General features: G+C 40.9%; 2 protein-coding genes across 2 annotated transcripts; both read right to left on the bottom strand.

The window, feature by feature from the left end:
- Window positions 1-1,114: 1,114 nt before the first annotated feature.
- Window positions 1,115-4,028, bottom strand: pfdn5 (prefoldin 5). Its single transcript, XM_050039081.1, has 6 exons — window positions 3,894-4,028; window positions 3,382-3,484; window positions 3,025-3,056; window positions 2,834-2,908; window positions 2,630-2,735; window positions 1,115-1,507 (listed from the first exon to the last, which is right to left on the bottom strand). The coding sequence occupies exons 1-6, from the start codon at window positions 3,957-3,959 to the stop codon at window positions 1,422-1,424; spliced, it is 468 nt and encodes a 155-aa protein (XP_049895038.1). The 5' UTR covers window positions 3,960-4,028; the 3' UTR covers window positions 1,115-1,421.
- A 904-nt stretch (window positions 4,029-4,932) lies between these two features.
- Window positions 4,933-19,739, bottom strand: espl1 (extra spindle pole bodies like 1, separase). Its single transcript, XM_050038913.1, has 32 exons — window positions 19,600-19,739; window positions 19,345-19,433; window positions 18,780-19,082; window positions 17,908-18,660; window positions 17,667-17,768; window positions 17,463-17,574; window positions 16,511-16,638; window positions 16,114-16,307; window positions 15,770-16,012; window positions 15,450-15,594; window positions 14,948-15,107; window positions 14,641-14,780; window positions 14,234-14,368; window positions 14,023-14,142; window positions 13,727-13,898; window positions 13,482-13,610; window positions 13,228-13,384; window positions 11,712-11,821; window positions 10,283-11,418; window positions 9,766-10,183; window positions 9,475-9,606; window positions 8,869-9,082; window positions 8,473-8,678; window positions 7,984-8,111; window positions 7,218-7,340; window positions 6,895-7,044; window positions 6,644-6,811; window positions 6,368-6,472; window positions 6,140-6,255; window positions 5,946-6,029; window positions 5,521-5,685; window positions 4,933-5,429 (listed from the first exon to the last, which is right to left on the bottom strand). Exons 2-32 carry the CDS (start codon window positions 19,423-19,425, stop codon window positions 5,228-5,230), a joined length of 6,531 nt encoding a protein of 2,176 aa, XP_049894870.1. The 5' UTR covers window positions 19,426-19,433; window positions 19,600-19,739; the 3' UTR covers window positions 4,933-5,227.
- Window positions 19,740-20,079: the final 340 nt, after the last annotated feature.

The raw sequence follows: 20,079 nt of genomic DNA, 5'->3' as shown, positions 1-20,079 counted from the left end.
CAGTTTAAACTGGCACAAATCACAATTTTAAATTTGCTCCTATTGAACTGAAAGATATCAATCTCACTGCAGCAGTGTGTTTTTCTTAGATCTTTACAACATGGATTTTGTGAAATTTAACTTTTATCAATTATTACATTATTGATAAATTCAATAGTTTTACTGGGGAAGAACACGGCCTCATTGGCAGTAAAAAAAATTCTGCTTATAGAGAGGCTGAAACCCTGAAATATATGGGTCTGATATGTATTTTTATTTAACTGGAGTCCTAGCATATCAATTTATCAGTTAATGTATTAAGTAAATATAAATTCCTGAACTGATGATGTAAGTGTTAACTAATCACAGTCATTTATAATGATGAGAAACAGGAATTGATACTTCCTCTATTTATTTACACATTAAATCATTGAGCTAAAAATTACCTAGGTATATGATTTGTTCCCTTATTGTTACAAAAATGCAGAACCTAAACTATGGCTTATATACACGCTGTTCAGATTTTTCAAGGATCAAGTCAGTTATTAATTTAAACCATTTTAACATGACCCAAACAGTGTTAAAAATCACTGTCACTAAAGATGATAAAGATTTGGTTTATAACTTGGAACTTCGCAGCTGGAAACAACATTATGAAGGCTAATGCTAGTGTGTTGAACATGTAATAAGCATGTCTTGATAGAAACAGTTGTTAGATTATGACTGCATGTTTGTGCTGGAGTTGATTTGCACAGGATCCTGTACTCACTGAACGAATACTGTTCTCCTCTGCAGTCATGCCATCACCTCGGTGTCAAGGGCCCTGTACGTCAATGGTAAACCCACACTGGTGATTTCACTTGTTGCTGATGAGCCCTGCTCTCAGGATTGTGTGGCTGTGTACAGACAACCAGATGGAGTCCAGTGACCTCATGTAATTCAAGCTCTCCCACCTTTAACATGAGCAGTCTAATTAACTAGAATGAGTGTAAACACCTGTGTGTGTCTGCAGGGCCTTAAAACTTGTGTTGAAGATGCCTGTTTACTTACAAAAAAATGTTCACAAACTATGATTTAAAAACAGAGGTCTTGGTAGAGGACCCCACTGATGAATACACATCAATAACAAACAATGTTCATGAATGCACAGCGACCTTTTTAATTACGCACACTTATCAGACACCCAATTAATTTGACTTATAATTGACAAAGTACACGTGATTGAGTTACTGTGGCGACAGCTGACTTATAATTGACTGGTGACAAGGTTTGTGCACTTAGTACAGAAAAAAAACAAATCTTTACTCTTCAGTATCTAACATGACTTCATCAGATAAGTAGAAGGCGTTTTCTTGTCCTACAACAGCAGACGCGAGTTATTTGCGCACAAACGTAAAAATGCTTGAAGAGTTCAACATGAGGAGTTCAAACAGGTGTTCTCCTTAAGCCTTGGTGGGCCCAATCATCTGTGACGCCTGCTGGCTCTGCTGTAGCTGCTGGATCTTCACGTTCATTACTTCAATCACAGCTGGAAGAAAGAGCACAATGTGCAAAGTAAACAGGTGTGTTAATATGTTCTGAACTAAAAAGGTGAGCTTATGGTTGACTGACTTTGAAATACATCATAATAAATATAGAATGTTTTGCACTCAGCTGCAAACAGCAAATTTGGTATTTGTCAACCTGGATCCTATTTTCCCATTTTTTGTATTTAAGTTAATAATGGGACCATCAATTTTGGAATTTGGTCCAGTATTGAGCGTATGCGCACTATCAATTTACATCCACTTAAAGTTCTTGGTTTTGCCACTGACAGACTCAGATTATTTTAAGTGTCTGACAACATTATGGAAAGGATCCCCACAGAGATAGACCTTTTTCTTTAAGCATCTGGGTCCAAGATCCTTTTTGTTACCAGACTCCACTCAAGTAAACAGTAATATTATCATTGTAAAACAAATCTCATTCAGAGTCAACAGAAACAAAATAAAACTCACAAAAACCATCTTGGTTTGTCTCACCACCGGTCCAACAATCACTAGCTCTGGTTTGGTTGAAATGAACCCTTAATCCATCCAGTTAGATGTGAAAATATGCTGCTCTATACACACTTAAATTACTGTTTATTTAAATAAAGTCTGGTGGGTTTGGTGATAGTGATTTTTAGGCTGTTTCTGGTTAAACAAATACAATCTTGCACTTCTTTTTCTGTAGGAATTCTTTCTATAATGTTATCAGACACAATAATAATCTAAGCCTGTCAGTGGGAAAACAAGAACTTTAAGTGGACACACACTGCAGGTGCATATGCATCAAGCGATTACATTGTAGCCTGTTTGGCAGCTGCAGCGCTCTCACTCATTACTGGAGCACTTTCAAAAATTGTTGTTCTCATTAGTCACCACGACATAAAAACATGGGAAAATATGGCCCAGGTTGTAAAACACTAAATGACACTTGAATAACTTTAAAGTGAATGCTGTTTCTTTGGACTTGCCTTTTGATTTCTATTATGTTAATAAAAGATAAGGGACGTGTTGCATTAAAATATATGGCTTTGAAGGAGAAAAAAGGCAATACCATTTAGCAAAATTATAAGGAGGAAATGGAGATATCTGTAAAAAAAAAAAAAAAAAAAAAAGTAGCTTACCTTGTTTCATGGCGTGTTTTTCCTGAAGGGCTGGCTGTATTTTCTCTATCTGCTTTGTGAGGAAGTCTATTTTGCGTTTGAAGAATGCCTTTGAGTCTTCCACACTCTGCGGAGAAAGACAAATAGAGAGTATAAATAAAATTTACATGACAATGTTAGACGTGATTTGAACAAATGACTTAATAAAGAATTTAATTGAATTGCCTTTTCAACGTAGTATCCTGTCCCCACATCCACTAAAACATTCTCCACGTCATTTAATGTTCCAGGGACGTACATCTGAGAAGAAGAAATGTCAAGGACAAGTATGCATGTCTCAGGGGACACATGACTTCATTTAAAGCACATCACACAAAACATGAGTTGCTGGTTGTTCCACTGTAAGTGAAGGATACAGAGCTGGTAAGTGGCACGAGCAATTCTTTTCCTGTATGAGAGAGAAGAGATGGGGGAACAATTAACTGCTGCAGATTCACAGATATAGTTGATGTTTTTATTAACTTTCATCAAACTGAAATCAGTATACCTTTGAAAACAATGAATGTTTAAAAGGACAGAATTTTGTGCAACACACTGATGTACAGTGAGCTCTTTGTGGTCATTATTACCACCCCAACATATAGCAGAGATTAAAATGATCTATCACAGCAAATGAGGAACCACTCATGAGCTAAATATGCTTTGATCAGTCATTCCTGCATCTCTGTTAAACGCTTGATGGGACACAAAGTCATTAAATGCATTGGACTCACCTTTATTGTTTTTGTTCAGCACGTTCATACTATCTTTTGCTTCAACATATTTCGTCTGAACCACTTTGAGCTGACCTATTGAAGACGTCAGGAACTCAATCTCCTGCAAAACATCAACATGTACAAGACAGGCGACGTTAGAGAGTCAACACACACACACAGCGACCACACCTGTCAGTTATCTGAATCCAAAGATGTGATGTATAATCCACCCATTTACCATGAGACTTTAAAAGTGCTCACAGTAAACATGTCAAAGTATTTTTACTGCTGTAGAAATGCGTGAAACATAATTGTTGACATGTGTTACACACAGCGCTATAACGAAGCGTGGAGAGGTTTGAGACTCACGTTACACACCCTGCATATTTAATTACCGTCTGTAGCGTTAGCTTCAGAGGAGCTAGCTAGCTACTCTGCTACTCTCCCGTCTCCATTTAGATTAACGCCCACATTAAGTCAATATAAAAGAACACAGTCAAGATAAAATACGATTAACTTTTACATATTACCTGGTCTAGTTGGGTTTTCAGTCCCTCTAATTGAGGCAGGGAGAGGTCTGTGAGATTCACCGCCATGTTGGAAGCGTGATGCCAGATGACCCTTACCGAATGTGTTTCCGGTACATGGAGGTGGTCTGAAACACCGCCCCCCTGTGGACAACATAGAGAATGCACCTGCTTCTTTTATAAAGGCTTCTTAATGTTTAACTCCCTTATCCATCATGTTTTAATTTTTATAAATACCACCAATATTTTCCCACTCTAAACGCATGTCGGTCATCTAAAATAAACATACATGCATAAAGGCCATATCATGTCTTGGGTTCACATCATGATGTAAAACTCGCTTGTTTTGAATGCATCACCAACATCAATGAAATGGGGGGGAAAAAGGGTAATAAAATGATTTTCAGCATAGACCTAAATATGTCTCTGTCGTTTGCATTTTTGTTGAGAAACCTCTGGCAAAACTTAAAAATTTATATTCAGTCATCCACCTTTAATGTTTAGTTGGCACTACATAAAAGCTGTGACACATACAAACTGGTGTTATTTATGAGCCAGAAATCATAGTATAAATTTATAAGTCAGAATGCATTTTCAAGTTCCGGAGACACAAAAGTCAATTAGATATTAAAACCCAATTTCATTACAATTATATGTGGGGAATGACAATTATTTTGTACTTAAATCATGGCAGGATTTTGAGCCAACTATAAACCTTTGTCTTTTTACTTTGTCATTCACTATGTACATTCAACTGAAACTTTGAACAAATGACCATGTAATATTAATATTGGTAACCCTGATATTCCTAAGTATTTGTGCCCATAGACCCTACAATGCACCCTCAATTTACAGTAGACACTCACAAGCTTTTGATCAAATGCTCTAGAGCTAACTCTTTACAGATTGTGGTGTTTCCAATGATTTGTATTTCCCACAGCACATATTTCTTGTTCATAGAAGATAATACAATGAATGCCATTTTAAGGCTTTTCCCCATCTCTTCACATAAATGTAACTAATTACAAAGTAATTTCCACCATGAAGACACAGATTGTGTGTGAGAACACATTTATTCAAATACTGTTATTCAATCAACACATTAAAAGTGCATGGAAACACTTAATAAAATCATTCACACTATAATTACATTGGTTTAAAAATGAAAGCGGTTTAAATTAAGTAAATGCAATAATGTAATCCTCAAAATCTGCAAAAACAAGAATTAAAAACTTTAAAAAATGTTCAACTCATCCTCCAGCTTAGTGCTGAAACATTTAGATACTGTATAGATTTTTTACTTCCTGTTCTAGATGAGTTTTGGTTTACCAGCCCATCTACTTCAGGTGAACTGGTAAGCCATACACCACAGGTGCAGCTCCTATGAGGTATTTCAGGTGTGTGGCCTGACGTGACGGGCCCATATAATCCAGGAGGGGAGCTCCAGACCCAGCAGTTAACCACGACTCCAACAAGGCTTTGGTGAAGCGATCAATATCCCGATCTGTAACATCCCACAGGTTTCCCAGAACAAAGGGGCTAAGACAAAAAAAACAGAAAGAAACAGATGTATTAACAGGACAGAATTTACTGATCCTAATTCAACTGCAAGTAAAGACAGATGTCTCACCAGCCTGCAATGAGATAGTTGAGGATGATGCCTTGTCCCTCCTGATCGCCGCGCACTGCCAGAGCGGCGCTACTGCAACCAAACAGCAGAGAGGCTACTCTCATCTGCCGTTTCAGGACTGCCTGGCTGTCGAGGAATCGTGCACCTGCACCATGACCCACGTAACTAAAACATCCCCGGGTAAGAGGGACATGGACAGAGAGGATATAAAAGAAAACAGGTTAACAAATAAAAGAGTTTAATGTCGAACAAACTTTAAGAAAAAATCCTAGTTTATTTAAAAGGTATACTATGCATGACTTCCCTTAAAAACAATGTATAGACTCATACAAAAGTAATCCCTCTCAATCATCACCTATGTACCACTCCAAGTGTTTATTTTTTATCCCCTCCCCCTCACAAGATACTTAAGATGACAAACTCACATGTACAGATCCTTGGTAGCAACAGCTTCTTCCAGCTGACTCGAGTCAGGAGCCGCTCCACACACACCGTCCCAGTCCAGTTTACTTTATTAAGAATGGTAATGTAGTAAATAGGGAGAAATCAGACCAGTGACAGAGAGACACAAAGACAAATCAAATGGTTTTCTTTCAACTGTCATGATTATTAGTCTCACCTGCTGAACCACTCCTTAAATCGGTCTTGAGAGTTTCCTAAATTGGCATCGGGGTCCAGCACATAAAACACCTGCCTTGTGTCCACACCTTGCTTCAGGATGGACTGAGAGTCAGTCTAAAGAAAGAAGATTTACATAACAATATCCATAAACACCACTGAACTGTCAGGAAGTGAATTACATCTGCAGCACAGGCCGTATTGGCACAGTAACAGAGTTTAATCTGACCTCCTTCTGAAGGCTCAGTCCAATGAGTGAGTGCAGAGACGGCATCCGGCTGACAGAGTGAGACTTTAGGATGGAGATGCTCTCCCACGGCAGCTTCTGAAGGTACTGCAGAGGAAGCAGGGCAGAAGGTGACATCTCGACATTTCAGTTTTATCCCATCTCATACGGGACAGATTGTAACAGCGCTTTTCTTGGTCTTTTATCTCTCAGAAGCTCCTCTATGTACAGATGAAACAATAGGAAAATTCAGTATTTAATAGAGATGATAAAACCAACCCTGTCCAGGATGAGAACCACATGACCGTGGGGCTCGTCTCTGTCAGCGAGCCGAGACACAGCTGTTTGGAGAAGTTGGTCACACTCTGTGTCCCACTGTGGAAAAACTCCCAGAGCAAATCTCTTAAGGTCGTCTTGGGAAAGCACAGGAGAGGCAGACAGTACAGCCTAAAATACAGAGACAGAAGCGTTAGTGTTTATTAGTTTGCTGTTCCTTTTGGGCTGCTTTTGAGACAGAATCACACACACACCTTCAACATTTCCTCACTGACTGTCACTCCCTTTGCAGACAAGGACTTGCAAAGGTTCTGAGCCTGTTTAGAGAGCCCAGGGTCCAATGAGAGGGGCAGAAACAAGCTCCTCCAGCATCCCAGCAATCCCTCCATCTCTTTCAATAGTCTCTGAAAGACAGATTGGGAGTTGTTAGAAGAAATACTTTTCTTTTTGAGTCCTGTTTTCTTGGTCTTCATGTACGAGTGTAAGTGTATAACTTGAAGTGAAATTACGTAAATGATGCAGGCATTGTGAAGCCTTCTGAGTCTCCCCAGCTGCACCCTCGCTCTTCACCACTTACCTCAACTCGAGAGTCGAGCGCCCTGCGGCCCTCCCACCACTTAGCTTTCTCAGACACACAGCTCACAGCCTTCTGCTCCACCTGAATGCTATCTATCTCCTGCACCAGCCAGCTGATGGGGTGCTGCGTAACACAGAGAGACAAAGGCAGAGGCAGAGTTAGAATCTGGGATGTAAACGGTGATGTGATGAACTGCGCAGTAGTTTTTTGTGACATGATTACTCATTGATGCAAAGAAAGCAGGAGCTATGTTGATCATTTTGGATGGATGTGGGGGGTGACTGTCATATGAAGTAAAATCCTTTAATTTGATGGATGACATGAGTGCTCCGATTGATTGGCCATCAATCATTATCTGGTGATACTGGTTCTGAGAAGTGTGTTTCTGATCTTATCTGAAATAGATTGGCTAGACTACATTGACTGATATGTTCAGAATCATCCGATGTCTAAAAAGAAAAGAAAAAAAGACTACAATGTCAACAGATTTTATTGACTAAAACTTTACAAAGATAGTTAAGGTTTTCTTTGATTAAGATAAGACTAAAATGCCCAGATATTTAGTCAACTAAAACTTGACTTTAAAAAATATATTTTCTCTTTCATACAGGCTACATGACACTGCTGGTAAAGGATGGGAGTGTGAGCATTGCAAGATTTTAATGTCACTTGTGTCACCATATTTACAATATGGCATTTACAATACCATTGTCTGATTTTAGATTCTGGATACCATTCTGCTGATACCATAATTTACCAACCTCACCTGTTGTTTAGAGGTAGGGATGTGAACAGTGACAGGGGCCGATCCCTTCTCAAGTCGTGACAGTATGATGCTGTCACCTATCTCCCCAGGTTTTACTCCAAGCACAGACATCACACACACTGTCACCCCTGTACAGGAAAGAGAGGGATACACAGAGAGAAAGGATAAGGATAACATAGTTTACACTCTGCTTTTGCTTATCTTATTAACCATGAAAGCATAAAGTCTGAATTCAATCAGGTTATGTACAAGACAGAAAAGTGCACACTGATAATGCCCCACTAAGTATGGTTACAGTAGCAAAAGGAATGCTAGAAGTTTGACAACAATTAAAACTTGATCTGAGATCAAAATCTACAGAAGTACCAGTTTAAAAAACTTTGCTATAACCTCTCAACACATTACTGACACGTGTAAACCATCGTTCTGGAATCAAACATAACATTTACCCATTTCCCTAAGGAGGTCAAACAGTATTTAATATTTTACCTGAGGGAAGGTGTTGAATTTGTTGGATAAACTCTTGACAGTGGCTCTTGGGGAAAGTAGAGGAGTCAGCAGTAGGAAAGGAGAAGATGCTCTCCAGCTGTAACAGCCTCTGTTCGGTAGAGTTCTTGGACTCGTTCGGACTGAGCTCATTGAGACTCAGTGCATCCATCTTGTCTGCTAGCTCACTTGTCGCCTTTCTCAGCTTTCTGTTCGAATGACACATCAGAGCAACATAAAAACAATGTGTAATACCGTCAATATAAAAGAATTTAGAGCCTTGAGCTATCAGATGTCAAAAACATAATTTAAGTGGGTCTGAGATATCTTGATAAGAAGACAAAAGTGTTGGTAAGAGGGAAATCAAGTTGACACTATACACACAGCACATAGGCTTACTTTAAACAGCTGGTTAAATGCCTGATTGTGCGATGGCGACTTGTGATGCCCAATGACTGGGCATGCAGCATCGCTGTAGTCATGGGGTCCTGCTGCCCCCGGGTCAGGGCCAGAAGACCACAGAGGGTTGGGTAGATGGTGGGGGAGGGGAAGTGCTGGAGGGCCAACCAGGCTGAGTGGAGCAATGACTCAACATCCTCCAGAGAGAGATTGTCTGAGAAAAGAAAAAGACAGATGTAACCAAATAAAGAAAGTTAAAGTGCAACCATTTTGACTTTAAGGATGTTTACATTTTTTTTTTGTTAACAGTTAGGGTTAGGTTTAGGTATCATAGGCCTTATTATACACCAGAATGTACCTTCCCATATCACAATGCTGTAAATAAAGTTTATGATCAATTACAGTTGTAGTGGCGTGTTTCCTTTTTCTTGTACACATACACTGTAAAATATTGTGGTTGTTTTCTTGCTTAATATTTCAGAAAGGCCTCTTTTGTAATACCACTGTTTTTGCAGTCAACATATTGTCAGACTGTAAGTTACACTCCCATGCAACCATAAAGAAAAAGTGTCGTTGTAGACCAGCAGCAGCAATGTAAAGCCTCACCTGGCCTGGTGTCTGAATGAGAGAGGTGGGTTTGTGGACCTTCTCTCAGATGACCTCTGCTCCTCAGCTCAGACAAGTCGTCTCTCTCCAAACCACAACACAGATCCCTCCGCAACACCTCAAAATCTATGTCTAGAAAGAGAGACAAGAATGACATGAGAGCTTTGGCCTTCATCCATTTCTCTTAGATACTGTGTTGACTATTGTTGCTTTTGTTTGTCTTTAGTGTGTTATATGGTGTGATGGATGATGAACTAAACTCGTCATGCTGCATGTACATAAAATACAGACCAATATCTTTTCTTGAAGCAGGATTGTCTTCACTCTCAGTGTCTGATGTCCTGAGCTGCTCAATGCTTATGTCCAGAACTTCAGTAGTTTCCTCCTCAATGGTCCTCATCTTGTCTGGCTCCTCCATTGAATCTGCCTCCGCCCTGGACACCTCCCTCCTGGTTCTTCCTCTCCTCGTTGAGGCCGGCTGACAGACCAAAGTCTCGTCATCCTCAGAGGAAGTTGCTCGTGGCGCTGCAGTGGTCTTCCTCCCCCTGACCTGCCTCTTGGGTGGGACCTTCTCTGCAGGTGGTTCTGAGGCTGTTTTACGGTTTTGGGCAACTCTTCTTGTGCTGGTTTGCTTTTTAGGAACATCTGTCTTTTCTTTGGGCTCTGCCTGGCTGTTGGCTTCTGTGTCGCTCTCATCACTAAACTCCACCTGTAATAAGAAATATTTTGGAAGATAATTTTCATTAAAACAAAAACCCCATTAAAGTTCTGTGCAACAACAAAGCCTCTACTTTCATTAGATGCCTACCTTGAAACGTGATTTCTTTGTGCGTCTGGGGGCAGCAGGCACAGGTTGGGCTTTGTCTTGAACTGGCGACAACTCCTCATACACATGAAACTGTAGCTTCGGGGCAGTCCTTGGTGCTCTCTGCACAGATGCAGGGGCTCTAACCTTTTGAACAGGAGTACAGGCCAAAGTGGGCACCACTGTGTTGAAGTCAAAAGAGCCAAGGTCCCCAACACATGGCTTTGATTTCACCATTACCGGTGTCATGGGAACCAGGCCCTTTCCTTTGGCTGAGGAGCTTGTCACTTGAATCCTGGGCTTGACAACCTTGACCTTCTTTGCCTCCTTTGTTTTGTCAGGAATATCTGGGTTTTTAATGGACTCTTTAGGCTTCTTCAGCGAGGATGATGGAGGAACTGCTTTCTGTTCTGATTTCAGCTCTTTGGGTGCATTCCAAGTCCAAGCATTTGAGAAGAGCTCCTCTGGGGTGCAGCCTTTTTTTGCAGCCAAGGTAACCAATGACACGATAGCTTTGGTTGCCATGAGGCCTGCTCTCACAGGTCCTAACACAGGAGAGGGGGTGGAATCAACAAATGTCAATCCAGCTTCCAGTACTTTCCATATACTGCAGACCTTGTTAAGCCTTGGTTCCAGCCCAGACAGGGCCATGCGAAGGTACACACGGCCCACCACGTCCTGCATCAGAGAGGGTTTAATGGAGCTTTTGGCAGGGCCACAGGGAGGGAAGAGTTTAGCCAATTTTGCCCCAAGTTTGGCAACAACACTCTTACAGCGAGCTAATGTTGCTGCTTGAAGTTTGAAAGTGACTTTGGCTTCATTGGGATCCAGCTGGAAAACCAGATCAGCCTGTGTGGCTGCCCAGCGAGCAGTGGCGCGGCCCAGACAGGGCTCAGAGCAGCAGGGGCAGTGGCAATCAGATTCATGCGCCAGCGAGGAGAGCCAGCGGCGAGGCTGGGCCTTGAGAGGTGGGGAGCTGGCCAGATCCTTCACTACAGGTTCTTTGCCAATCCACCGAGTGCTCAGGATGCCCGTAAGATCGTCCTCCAAGGCAGGAAGAGGTGACTGAGGTTTTTTCGCTGGGCGACCTTTCCTAGGTTTGATTTTCACTTCTGCCTTCTGCACCTGATCAGAAAAATCTAAAGAAAAGAAATAAAATTAAGTCTATTAACTAGTTCAAGGAAACTGACTTGCTGTCTCATATAATGCTGCTGCATTACAGTGAACTATAGTCCCTAAATATATAAAACAGAAACTGCAGAAGTGTATTTTAAGTGCAATTTTAATTAAATTATTAACATGGACATAACAATCTTTAAAATACAAAAACACCATGTGTTAAAATTACAGCACAATTTTACTAAAGGTTGACACGAATATTGAACCAATGTCCAGCCTTGAATGAACTGGTGGAGCTTTGTGTTTTACAGACCTGTACAGAGGTCCAGGAGGTTTCTGACTTTGTCCAAATCAATTCCACATTCCTCTCTCTCCCCCTGCATCAGCTCCAACTCAGCTTTCATCACCAGGAGCTCAGCACATCTAAAACAAACAAACAAACAAACAAAAGAGTAAAGACAAGAGCCATGTCCATCAAAAAAAATAAGTTTGTAATGTGACCACATAAGCTATTATGTATTGTGCTGCATATTTATATGGTGCTGTGTTCTAGGCCTATTCTAAAGTAGGGATGAGCATTTTAAGTAATTTCTGTATTAAAATACTCGCTAAGAAGCAATCTGCGTAAACAACATATAGAAAAGGGTCCGAGATGAACAACCAAGCGAAAATGTTAGTAGGGATTTGGGTTAACGTTCCTTTGTGCGCTGCACAGACTGTGCACATTAACTATGATGAGCAAATTTTACGTTACATAGCTTGCACTGCACATTCACTTTGTGTATTTTGGAGAAATACTTCCAAATATCACTCTTATGCCTGTCGCCATTCTGCCTAAAATTTTAGTGTGATTTCCAGACCACACTTGACATCTGAGTATTAATAGCTAGATGTTTAATATATAAATATATAATGTTCAACGTTATCTGTGACTGTGCAGATCCATCATTTGTGCAATATGGATCTGTGCAGATATTCACAGAGAGCAGTCACATCCAAAATTGTAAACTTTCAATATAAAGCAGTTCAGCAACACAAGTACAAAGTAAGTACATCCTATTAAAGTTAATTCAGCATGTAATTATAATTTATGACAGGGCTGGTCAATCAGATTGCAGCGGACTGTTCACTGTTGGCATATAAAATTTAGGGTTTTTTTAACCAGCGAGAGAACTATTCTGTATATAGTGTATTTTACCAGGTTAAAGTGGCCCAGGTAAAATCTTCAGGTCCAATAAATATGCTTAAACACTATATCAAGCATTACAGCACAACAAAAAACCCCAGAAGGAACAGGCTGTGACCTGCCAGTGGGTTCAGCATCATACATTACAGAAAACAATATTCAAAGGAAAACTTGACCCACAAAGTGACACGACCTTAAAGTTGTGAAGAAAATGTGTTGCTTGCATGTCTCCATGGAAAATGGCAAATATATTGATTTATTGGGGTTCCATTTTAACAACAGCAAAACAACATCAACACATCCATTTACAAACTCTCTCACAACTCATGCAGTACAATCCAAGTCTGTAAGTTTGTGAACGGATCTTTTGATATAATTTTGCTTTTGTTGTAGGTGGTCCCAAATTAACCAATAAATCAATATTTATTGTCATTTTCCAGGCAGGCATGTGCAAAAAGCAAAGTTTTCTTCACAAATTTAAGTTAACACTTCACGTCTAACTTGATTTACAAATGGTCATTTCATGGGTGGAGTGCTCCTTTAATTATGTACAGTATAAGCTATTAATATTAGGACACAAGCTATCTTTTGGTCCCTGCTTCATTATTTAAATTTTAACCCACTACAATGCACATATACATACTGGCTGAGTGCTTGCAGCTTGATGCCCAGTTTGAGAGCTTCGAGACACTGGAGCCTGGCATCATTGATGGCGCCACAGCTGCTCCTCACAGCCACCATCTTCACAGAGCAGTTCAACAGCTCTGAGAGCAGCTGCCACTTCAGCACCAAGTTATCTCCTGCTCGTAGATCAAGGGAGAGAGGGAAAGAATCAACATGTCAGACAGCACTGAGAGTTTTCCATGTATTGTTAGTCCATGTGTGGGAAGAACATACCTTGGTCTATGAAGCGCACGTCTGAGCTGCTGCCGTTAGATCCATAAAGGCCCTTCCCCACTAAAGTGACCAGCAGGCTGCAGAGAAGCTTCAGACTTTCATACAAGGCAGCGTCCGGGCTATTTATACCTGAGGCACAATCGTCGGTGCTTACTTAGTTAAAGCTGCAAACCTCTGCTCTACATCCTTAAAATGCAATATTAAATCAGAAAACCATATAAACTGTAGAAAATGCTTTCACAAACCATGCTGTGTGATCTGGCTCCGCTGGGTTTGTGGCAGTGCAGCTGTGTCCAAACTCAGATAGGAGCTGCATGTCTGGAGCATCCGAGCACGCAGCAGGTACCAGCTCTTTGACTGCCGCTGCTCGGTCACTTCTTTGAGCACCTCACACAGATAAGGCACTCCACGATACATCTGACATACGGTCAAACAGTAAAGGGGCAATTTATAAATCAAACCAAAAAATACCTATGCCAGCAAGAAAAACAATAACAATGCAGTAATATGAGAAATTCTGCATGCAGACAATGTTAGCTACCTGTCCTGTGCTGTAGCAGTACTGAGCTTTCAACAGAATAGCCAGCATAGACAGAGAAGATGGTCCATCAGCAGCGGAGGTTACAGAGGTAAGAAACTTCTCTGCTTGCTCCAACTGGGCCTTAAAAAAGCACCATAAACAAAGTGAGATACTGTGTATAAAATGAAATATAGTATGTATGATACAAGATGTTATTTCAAAACTGCATTACCAAAGCCAGGTCAGGGGTGCCCAGATCCAGGAGGAGGCTGGCTGATTGACAGAGGGAGCTGGCACATCCGTGGGCATCAGCAAGATGACATGAGAGTCCAGTCGCAAGTTGGTAAGCTTCCAAAGCCTTTAGAGGCTACATAAGAGAGATATAATAAATACACAGAAGCTGTAATTACTAATCATGTGAACACTAGTTATAACAGCTTGACACCAGAATACACCATAAAATACCCCTCACACACCTAAGTCTTTCGTACAGTACAACTTCTGATGTGTATCTCTAATTCCTATAATGCTTCATGAACTGTGTGAGGGGCTAAAAACCAATTTGGTGTTGAAAAGAGAAACTAAAATCAACCAAAAGAGAGCCTACAGAATGATTTTGACAACATTCTGTGTCGTTACCTTTCCCATGAGTTTGAAGAGAGCTGCAGCCACAGTGATGGAGCTGCAGGTCTGTTTGGGGTTTCGGACAGATGGCAGGCCTCGACTCTGCAGAAGAGCGGACCACTCATCCAGTGCTCTTTCCAAAGGCTTGCACAACTCTTCAAGGAAATAAAAAATTATGTCTATTAATCTCTCAAAGAAACGGGAAGTGATGAACAATTATCTATGTTTGATTAGACCCACGATAGAACTTGGTGGAGATGCAGATTATGATATCATATCATCCACAGTGGGATGATTGAAGATATGAAAAAACAGTTCTTACTGTTCTCTGCAGCCAGACTGAAATGCAGGCCTTCATAGACCTGGATGCTGTCTTGTGTCTTCTGTTTGTCTTCGTAATCAAAGTCATTGGTTCCTATGGGATTGACTGCACAGCGGGTTTGCTCACGCAACTCTCGCCGTTTGTTGTCTCTTTCAATGGCCTGACCAAAAACACAAGCATCATTAAATCACAGGACACGTGGTGAGTGTATCAAACTAAAGCTGCGGTCGAGTAGTCCAAAAAAACAATTAAAAAAAAAAATCCCAACATCTTTTCCTAAACACTCCGTCTTGACCTCAGTGGGAAAGCTTTTTAGGAGAATTCTTGAGGAAATGGAAATACATCTGTACTGGAAAGAGAAGCTGACTGCAATTACACAATAGGCTCTGTAATTAAGTGACAGCAGATGTTATTGACGTGGGTCAATACTTGTTAACACTGACACTTGAATTAAAACATGACAACATGCACATGATATCCTGACAGATCCAATGGAGCTCACCTCTTGAAGATTCTTCTCAAGAGTGCAGATGTAGAGCCAAAGTAAAACATGGGCCTTGTCATCCTTCAGCCTGTCAGCGTTCTCTGGAGTCTCTGGTTCTTCCTCAAGTAGCCGCAAAGCTTCATGGGTAAAATCAACTGCAGCACTGCACAGTTAAAAATGAACATAATGAACACTGAGACAGTTGGATGCTGCCTATGTTAGCCTAGCAGGGCTCCAGACTAGTAATATATTCCATGCACACAATTAAGTCGCACACAAAACAGTTTAATTATCAAGGAGCACCACTAATTAGAAATGATGTCAGCAAAAGCTCCTACCAGTCTGTCTGTTCACTGAAATCCTGGTAACACACAACTTGGGCCATTTCACAGAGGTAGACAGCACGTAGATGGGTGTGGGAGCTCTCCTCATGGCAGATGTCCAGCAGATCACAGAGTGTGTTGTAACGCTCCTGGGCCGTGTCTCCTGCCACCTCCTTATAGGCACGCAGCTCTTCCTCCAAAAGGCAAAGCATTACTTGCTCATCTGGGACGTCAGGACCGAAACCATCACGCAATGTCCTGTTGCAGGATGGGACAGATGTAAGTTTCCTTTCCATTAATTACCTTCTCTGAGGTTTGACAAACAACAAAAAAGTTCTGTCATTACAATTTGTCTGTACCTGAGACGGATGTCTTCTTCTGAGTTACGGGCAGCGTCAGTCTTTGTTTTCACCCAAAGAGAGACTGGTTCAGCCATATGAGTGGTGATGCTGTCGCCCAGAGCCTTCAGCCACAGGATCACCCAGTCCAGCGCTCGCTCCAGTTGTCCAGCCCGCCGAGACGTCTGCACGGCCAGCATGAAGGGTCGGCTCAACTAGAGGGTCGAAAGCCATGTTAATAATAAAGATAACTATAAAAATTAACATACATATATATTTACTAATTTTCCCCAAGATCATTTGGGTTTACTCCTATCTAAACACAACCTATTTAAAATCAGGAGGCACTCATGACATATAGTGTGTAAGACAGACAATGTGGTGCACAATCAAACAAAAACACACTTAAAGAGCTTACTCTATCGACTGACAGCGAGGCGGGGCAATTCTTGCACAGATCCCTGCAGAGGATCTCAACCAGTGTGAAGGCCTGGTCATAGAGACGCCGATTGTAAAATCCACACGCTAAGTTGCTCACAGCAATCACTGCAGGAAACACATAAAATCAACAAAATGTCATAACAATATAACACATGGTTCCTACACGTTTTCCATTTCAAAATTCCATACTTTTCCAGATTTAAATTTCCAGACCACATTTGACATCTGAGTACAAATAGCTACATGTTTAATATATAAATAAATGTTCTTTAAATCCAACCGTTAACATTTGTGTGACACTCTGAAGATGAGTGCTCTTATGTTGCCAAATACTTGCCAGAAGATTTTACCCAGATACTGTAGCTTTTCATATTGAAAAAATATTTTATTATTGCTTCCTCCATACTTTTTAGTCTCTTTTATAAATAACAGTTGAAAATCAGCTGAAAGAAGTTAAACAATCAAATTTCACTGCATCTGTGCAGCCTTGTTTATTCACTTTGTCCATGGAAATGACAGTAAAAGCAGCCATAAAGTTTCTTTTCACATAAAAGATAGTCTGTTTAGTTACCTGATAACTACATCAATGAATAACTCATAAATGTTAAAACAAGCTTAATATTTGGTCATTTGTGATGCTATGGATATTTGCAATTTAAAGACAGCCTATTGCCACATTTTCGTTTTTTTGAATTGTATATTGTAGAAAACAGAATAGGGGCAATAGTCTGATAACACAAACATTTTTCCATACTCTCCCTACATAGCCAGACCTGGAAATTAATACAATCAGATTCAATACTTTTCTCTACTGTGTAGGAAGCAGGTAAAATAATAAATCATTAAGTATATATGGATTGCAATATCAGTAATAATTTCAGAACAACTAAATTGACCTGACAACATTAATAATGTAAGAATATAATCACCAGCTTTGACGAGAAGGCTTTCACTTGACAATTTACGCAGTTCAGTCATCATCAGTCCAGCCGTGGCTTGGCAGTACAGCAGCACTCTGTCCAGTGTGTCACTGTTCTCCAGCTGTGAACAACAAATCACAATCAGTACTTGAACTTAAATTACTATCATTACTGTTGTCATCATGAAATAGAGCGTTAATGAAAGAGCTTTACCTGTGATGCGAGCATGCTCTCATAAGCAAAAACGAAGCCTTGGTAAATGCTGAAGCAGAGGGCCTGTTGCAGTTTGCTGCCCTCAGCCTGGCATGTCGAATTCTGTAAAGAAAGCAAAGCACAGGTTAGCAATTTCAAGAAAGTAAATGTATTCTCTGAATGCGTTTTTGAGAGTAACTAAGAAACAAATCCAAGAGTATTCTAAAAAGAGCTCATTTCCTGGTTAGTAAACTACCCTCACCTTCTTTTGCATCTGTAATATCCGTTCCTGGTGCTCCTCAAGAAAAGAAAACCAAGCCAGGAGCACTGGTCCGCTTAATCCCTTGTTGTGGCCACTTTCGACAGCCCACACCACCAGTCCACAACCTTCTAGGACTGCATGAGCTTCTCTGTCCCCCAGGTCAGCTGAAAGAGACCTCAAGGCCCTGACACACTCTGTCAAAGCCTGGCCAGTCTCCCCGCCAGCCTTCATCGCAGAATGAATCTTGACTGCCCATTTGCCGAGCACCACAGCAGTACACTGACAGTCAGCACAGTCTCTGAACTTGCTCTCAATTTCATTCAAGAAGGTGGAGGCCAGATCATAGTGGCCGGCCCTACAGAGCACCTTCACTGCAACAAGCGCTATTTCAGAAAGCGTGTACAAACTTGACTTCTCAGTTGACTGCTTGGACCCGTCCCCCTCACAGCCTCGACCACCTGTCCAGCATCTGCTGAAAAGTGTGTGCATTTCCTGGAGAAGAAAAGAAGCATCATCCTTGTTTACTGCTTCACAGCTACTCTCAAATTCAGTGATGGCATCCTCTGCATATATAGGAGCTTTGGAGAATGAGGTGGTTGCAGTTTCTGTGTCCAACAACAGGAGGAAACTCAGAGCTTGCATCTGGCAGTGGAGTCTATCGCAGGGGTTCAGGATTTTCCTGTCTTTGGTAGCAGATAGTCCGTTCCAGAGCACTGAGAAGCAGCTCCGCACAAGAACATAGTAGTCCTCACCCTATGGACCATACAACAGCAGTAACCTGGTTAATGCTGACACTGAAAAAGCAATCATGCAGTACAGATGTGGAGTATACAACACATGTTAATGATCTAAAAATAGGAAGTGACACATACCTGTTGGGCTGGGGTGAGCCTGCTGTAAAGCAACCCAGCTACATGGCTACACAGACTATGAGCTTCGAGGGAGCTCAGCTTCTTGGCAATATGGAAAATGATCTTTTCCATGTAGAGAGGACTGCTCTGAGCAACAAGTGCTGCGGAAATATCATAGCCCTGAAGGGAAAGCTCCACCAGCTGCACCAAGTGACTGACATGGTCAAAATTAGGGGATCCAGCTCCAAGTTGATGGTTACAGGCTCTGATGATCCTGTCACACAGTGTGCGACCCTGAAGGCCTGGCCGACTCTTCACATAATCCTGCAAAAGATATATTAAGGCAGGTTTAGATCCTCTTTTAAAAGTCAGATTTATGGTGAATTTTAATGTGTTTTGTATTTTTGTACACAAAAACATGCCTCAGTCTAATACAGCACATGGATCTAGGCTCAAATGGAGGTATTCAATCGTGGTTTAATCTTGTCTCATAGCTACAGCTTCTTAAAGACTAACGTTAGTGGAATAACTTGTAACGTTACGAGGAAAACAAGTGATTCATCTTGACAGTTGTGATTATGTTTACCTGTAGTTCTTCAAGTAGAAGCTTCGTCTCTTTCACAGAGGCAGTCCGCTTGATGTATTCGTCCACTTTCAAACACTTCATGTCGGCAGCTGTTAAAAACACGGTATTTAGGGGTAAAGTATGTTAATTTAAAACCTCCATGAAGGAGCTTAGCTAGGCTAACGTTAGCATCACACGTAACGTTTACCACAACACGCCGCTGTTGAACTAACGTTAACGTTGACGTTTGCTAACTTCACCAAGAGAGTAACTTACTTCAAACGGGACACCGTTGTAGTGACACTTTTATTCACAGCGGATAAAAAGCAGACATATTGTCCATAATGAAGCAGCGGTAGGTTGCTGCTAAAGTTGTGAGTTTAAAGATTCAAATCTTCATGGAAACTACAGCTCGCCCCGCGCACTGGTTTTGAAAGGTGTTCGCTAACCAATCCGACACCACATCCGCTTTCTCCCGGAAACGCAAGGACTTGTGGGTATCGTGGTTTTATAATCTTGCTCAACCCAATGACACATAACATAAAAACCAAAAGAGGAGTAAGATTGACAAGTTTATTGAGTTGTCAAACGATTAAATACATGAATAAACAAATAAATAAAATGTTTGATTCCATGACTGACATGAGTTTGTAAAACACATTTGTAAAAAAAAAAAAAAAAAAAGTGAGTGGAATAATTTTTGGATTTAGATTTTTGGTTGAAACATATCCATCAGAGGGTAGATGTCCATTTATC

Source organism: Epinephelus moara, chromosome 24, assembly GCF_006386435.1.
Source record: "Epinephelus moara isolate mb chromosome 24, YSFRI_EMoa_1.0, whole genome shotgun sequence".
Classification (NCBI taxonomy): Eukaryota; Metazoa; Chordata; class Actinopteri; order Perciformes; family Serranidae; genus Epinephelus; species Epinephelus moara.
This window is presented reverse-complemented; position numbering and strand designations above follow the sequence as displayed.

Coding starts and splice junctions, on each gene's coding strand:
- pfdn5 (XM_050039081.1), bottom strand. CDS start 3,959: ATGGCGGTGAATCTCACAGACCTCTCCCTGCCTCAATTAGAGGGACTG. Junction 2,909..3,024: donor TCGTGCCACTTACCAGCTCT/GTATCCTTCACT, acceptor TCTTCTTCTCAG/ATGTACGTCCCTGGAACATT. Junction 2,736..2,833: donor CAGGATACTACGTTGAAAAG/GCAATTCAATTA, acceptor CTTTCTCCGCAG/AGTGTGGAAGACTCAAAGGC.
- espl1 (XM_050038913.1), bottom strand. CDS start 19,425: ATGAAGTGTTTGAAAGTGGACGAATACATCAAGCGGACTGCCTCTGTG. Junction 16,308..16,510: donor CCTCGCTGTCAGTCGATAGA/GTAAGCTCTTTA, acceptor TCGACCCTCTAG/TTGAGCCGACCCTTCATGCT. Junction 13,611..13,726: donor GAGCCAGATCACACAGCATG/GTTTGTGAAAGC, acceptor ATTGTGCCTCAG/GTATAAATAGCCCGGACGCT.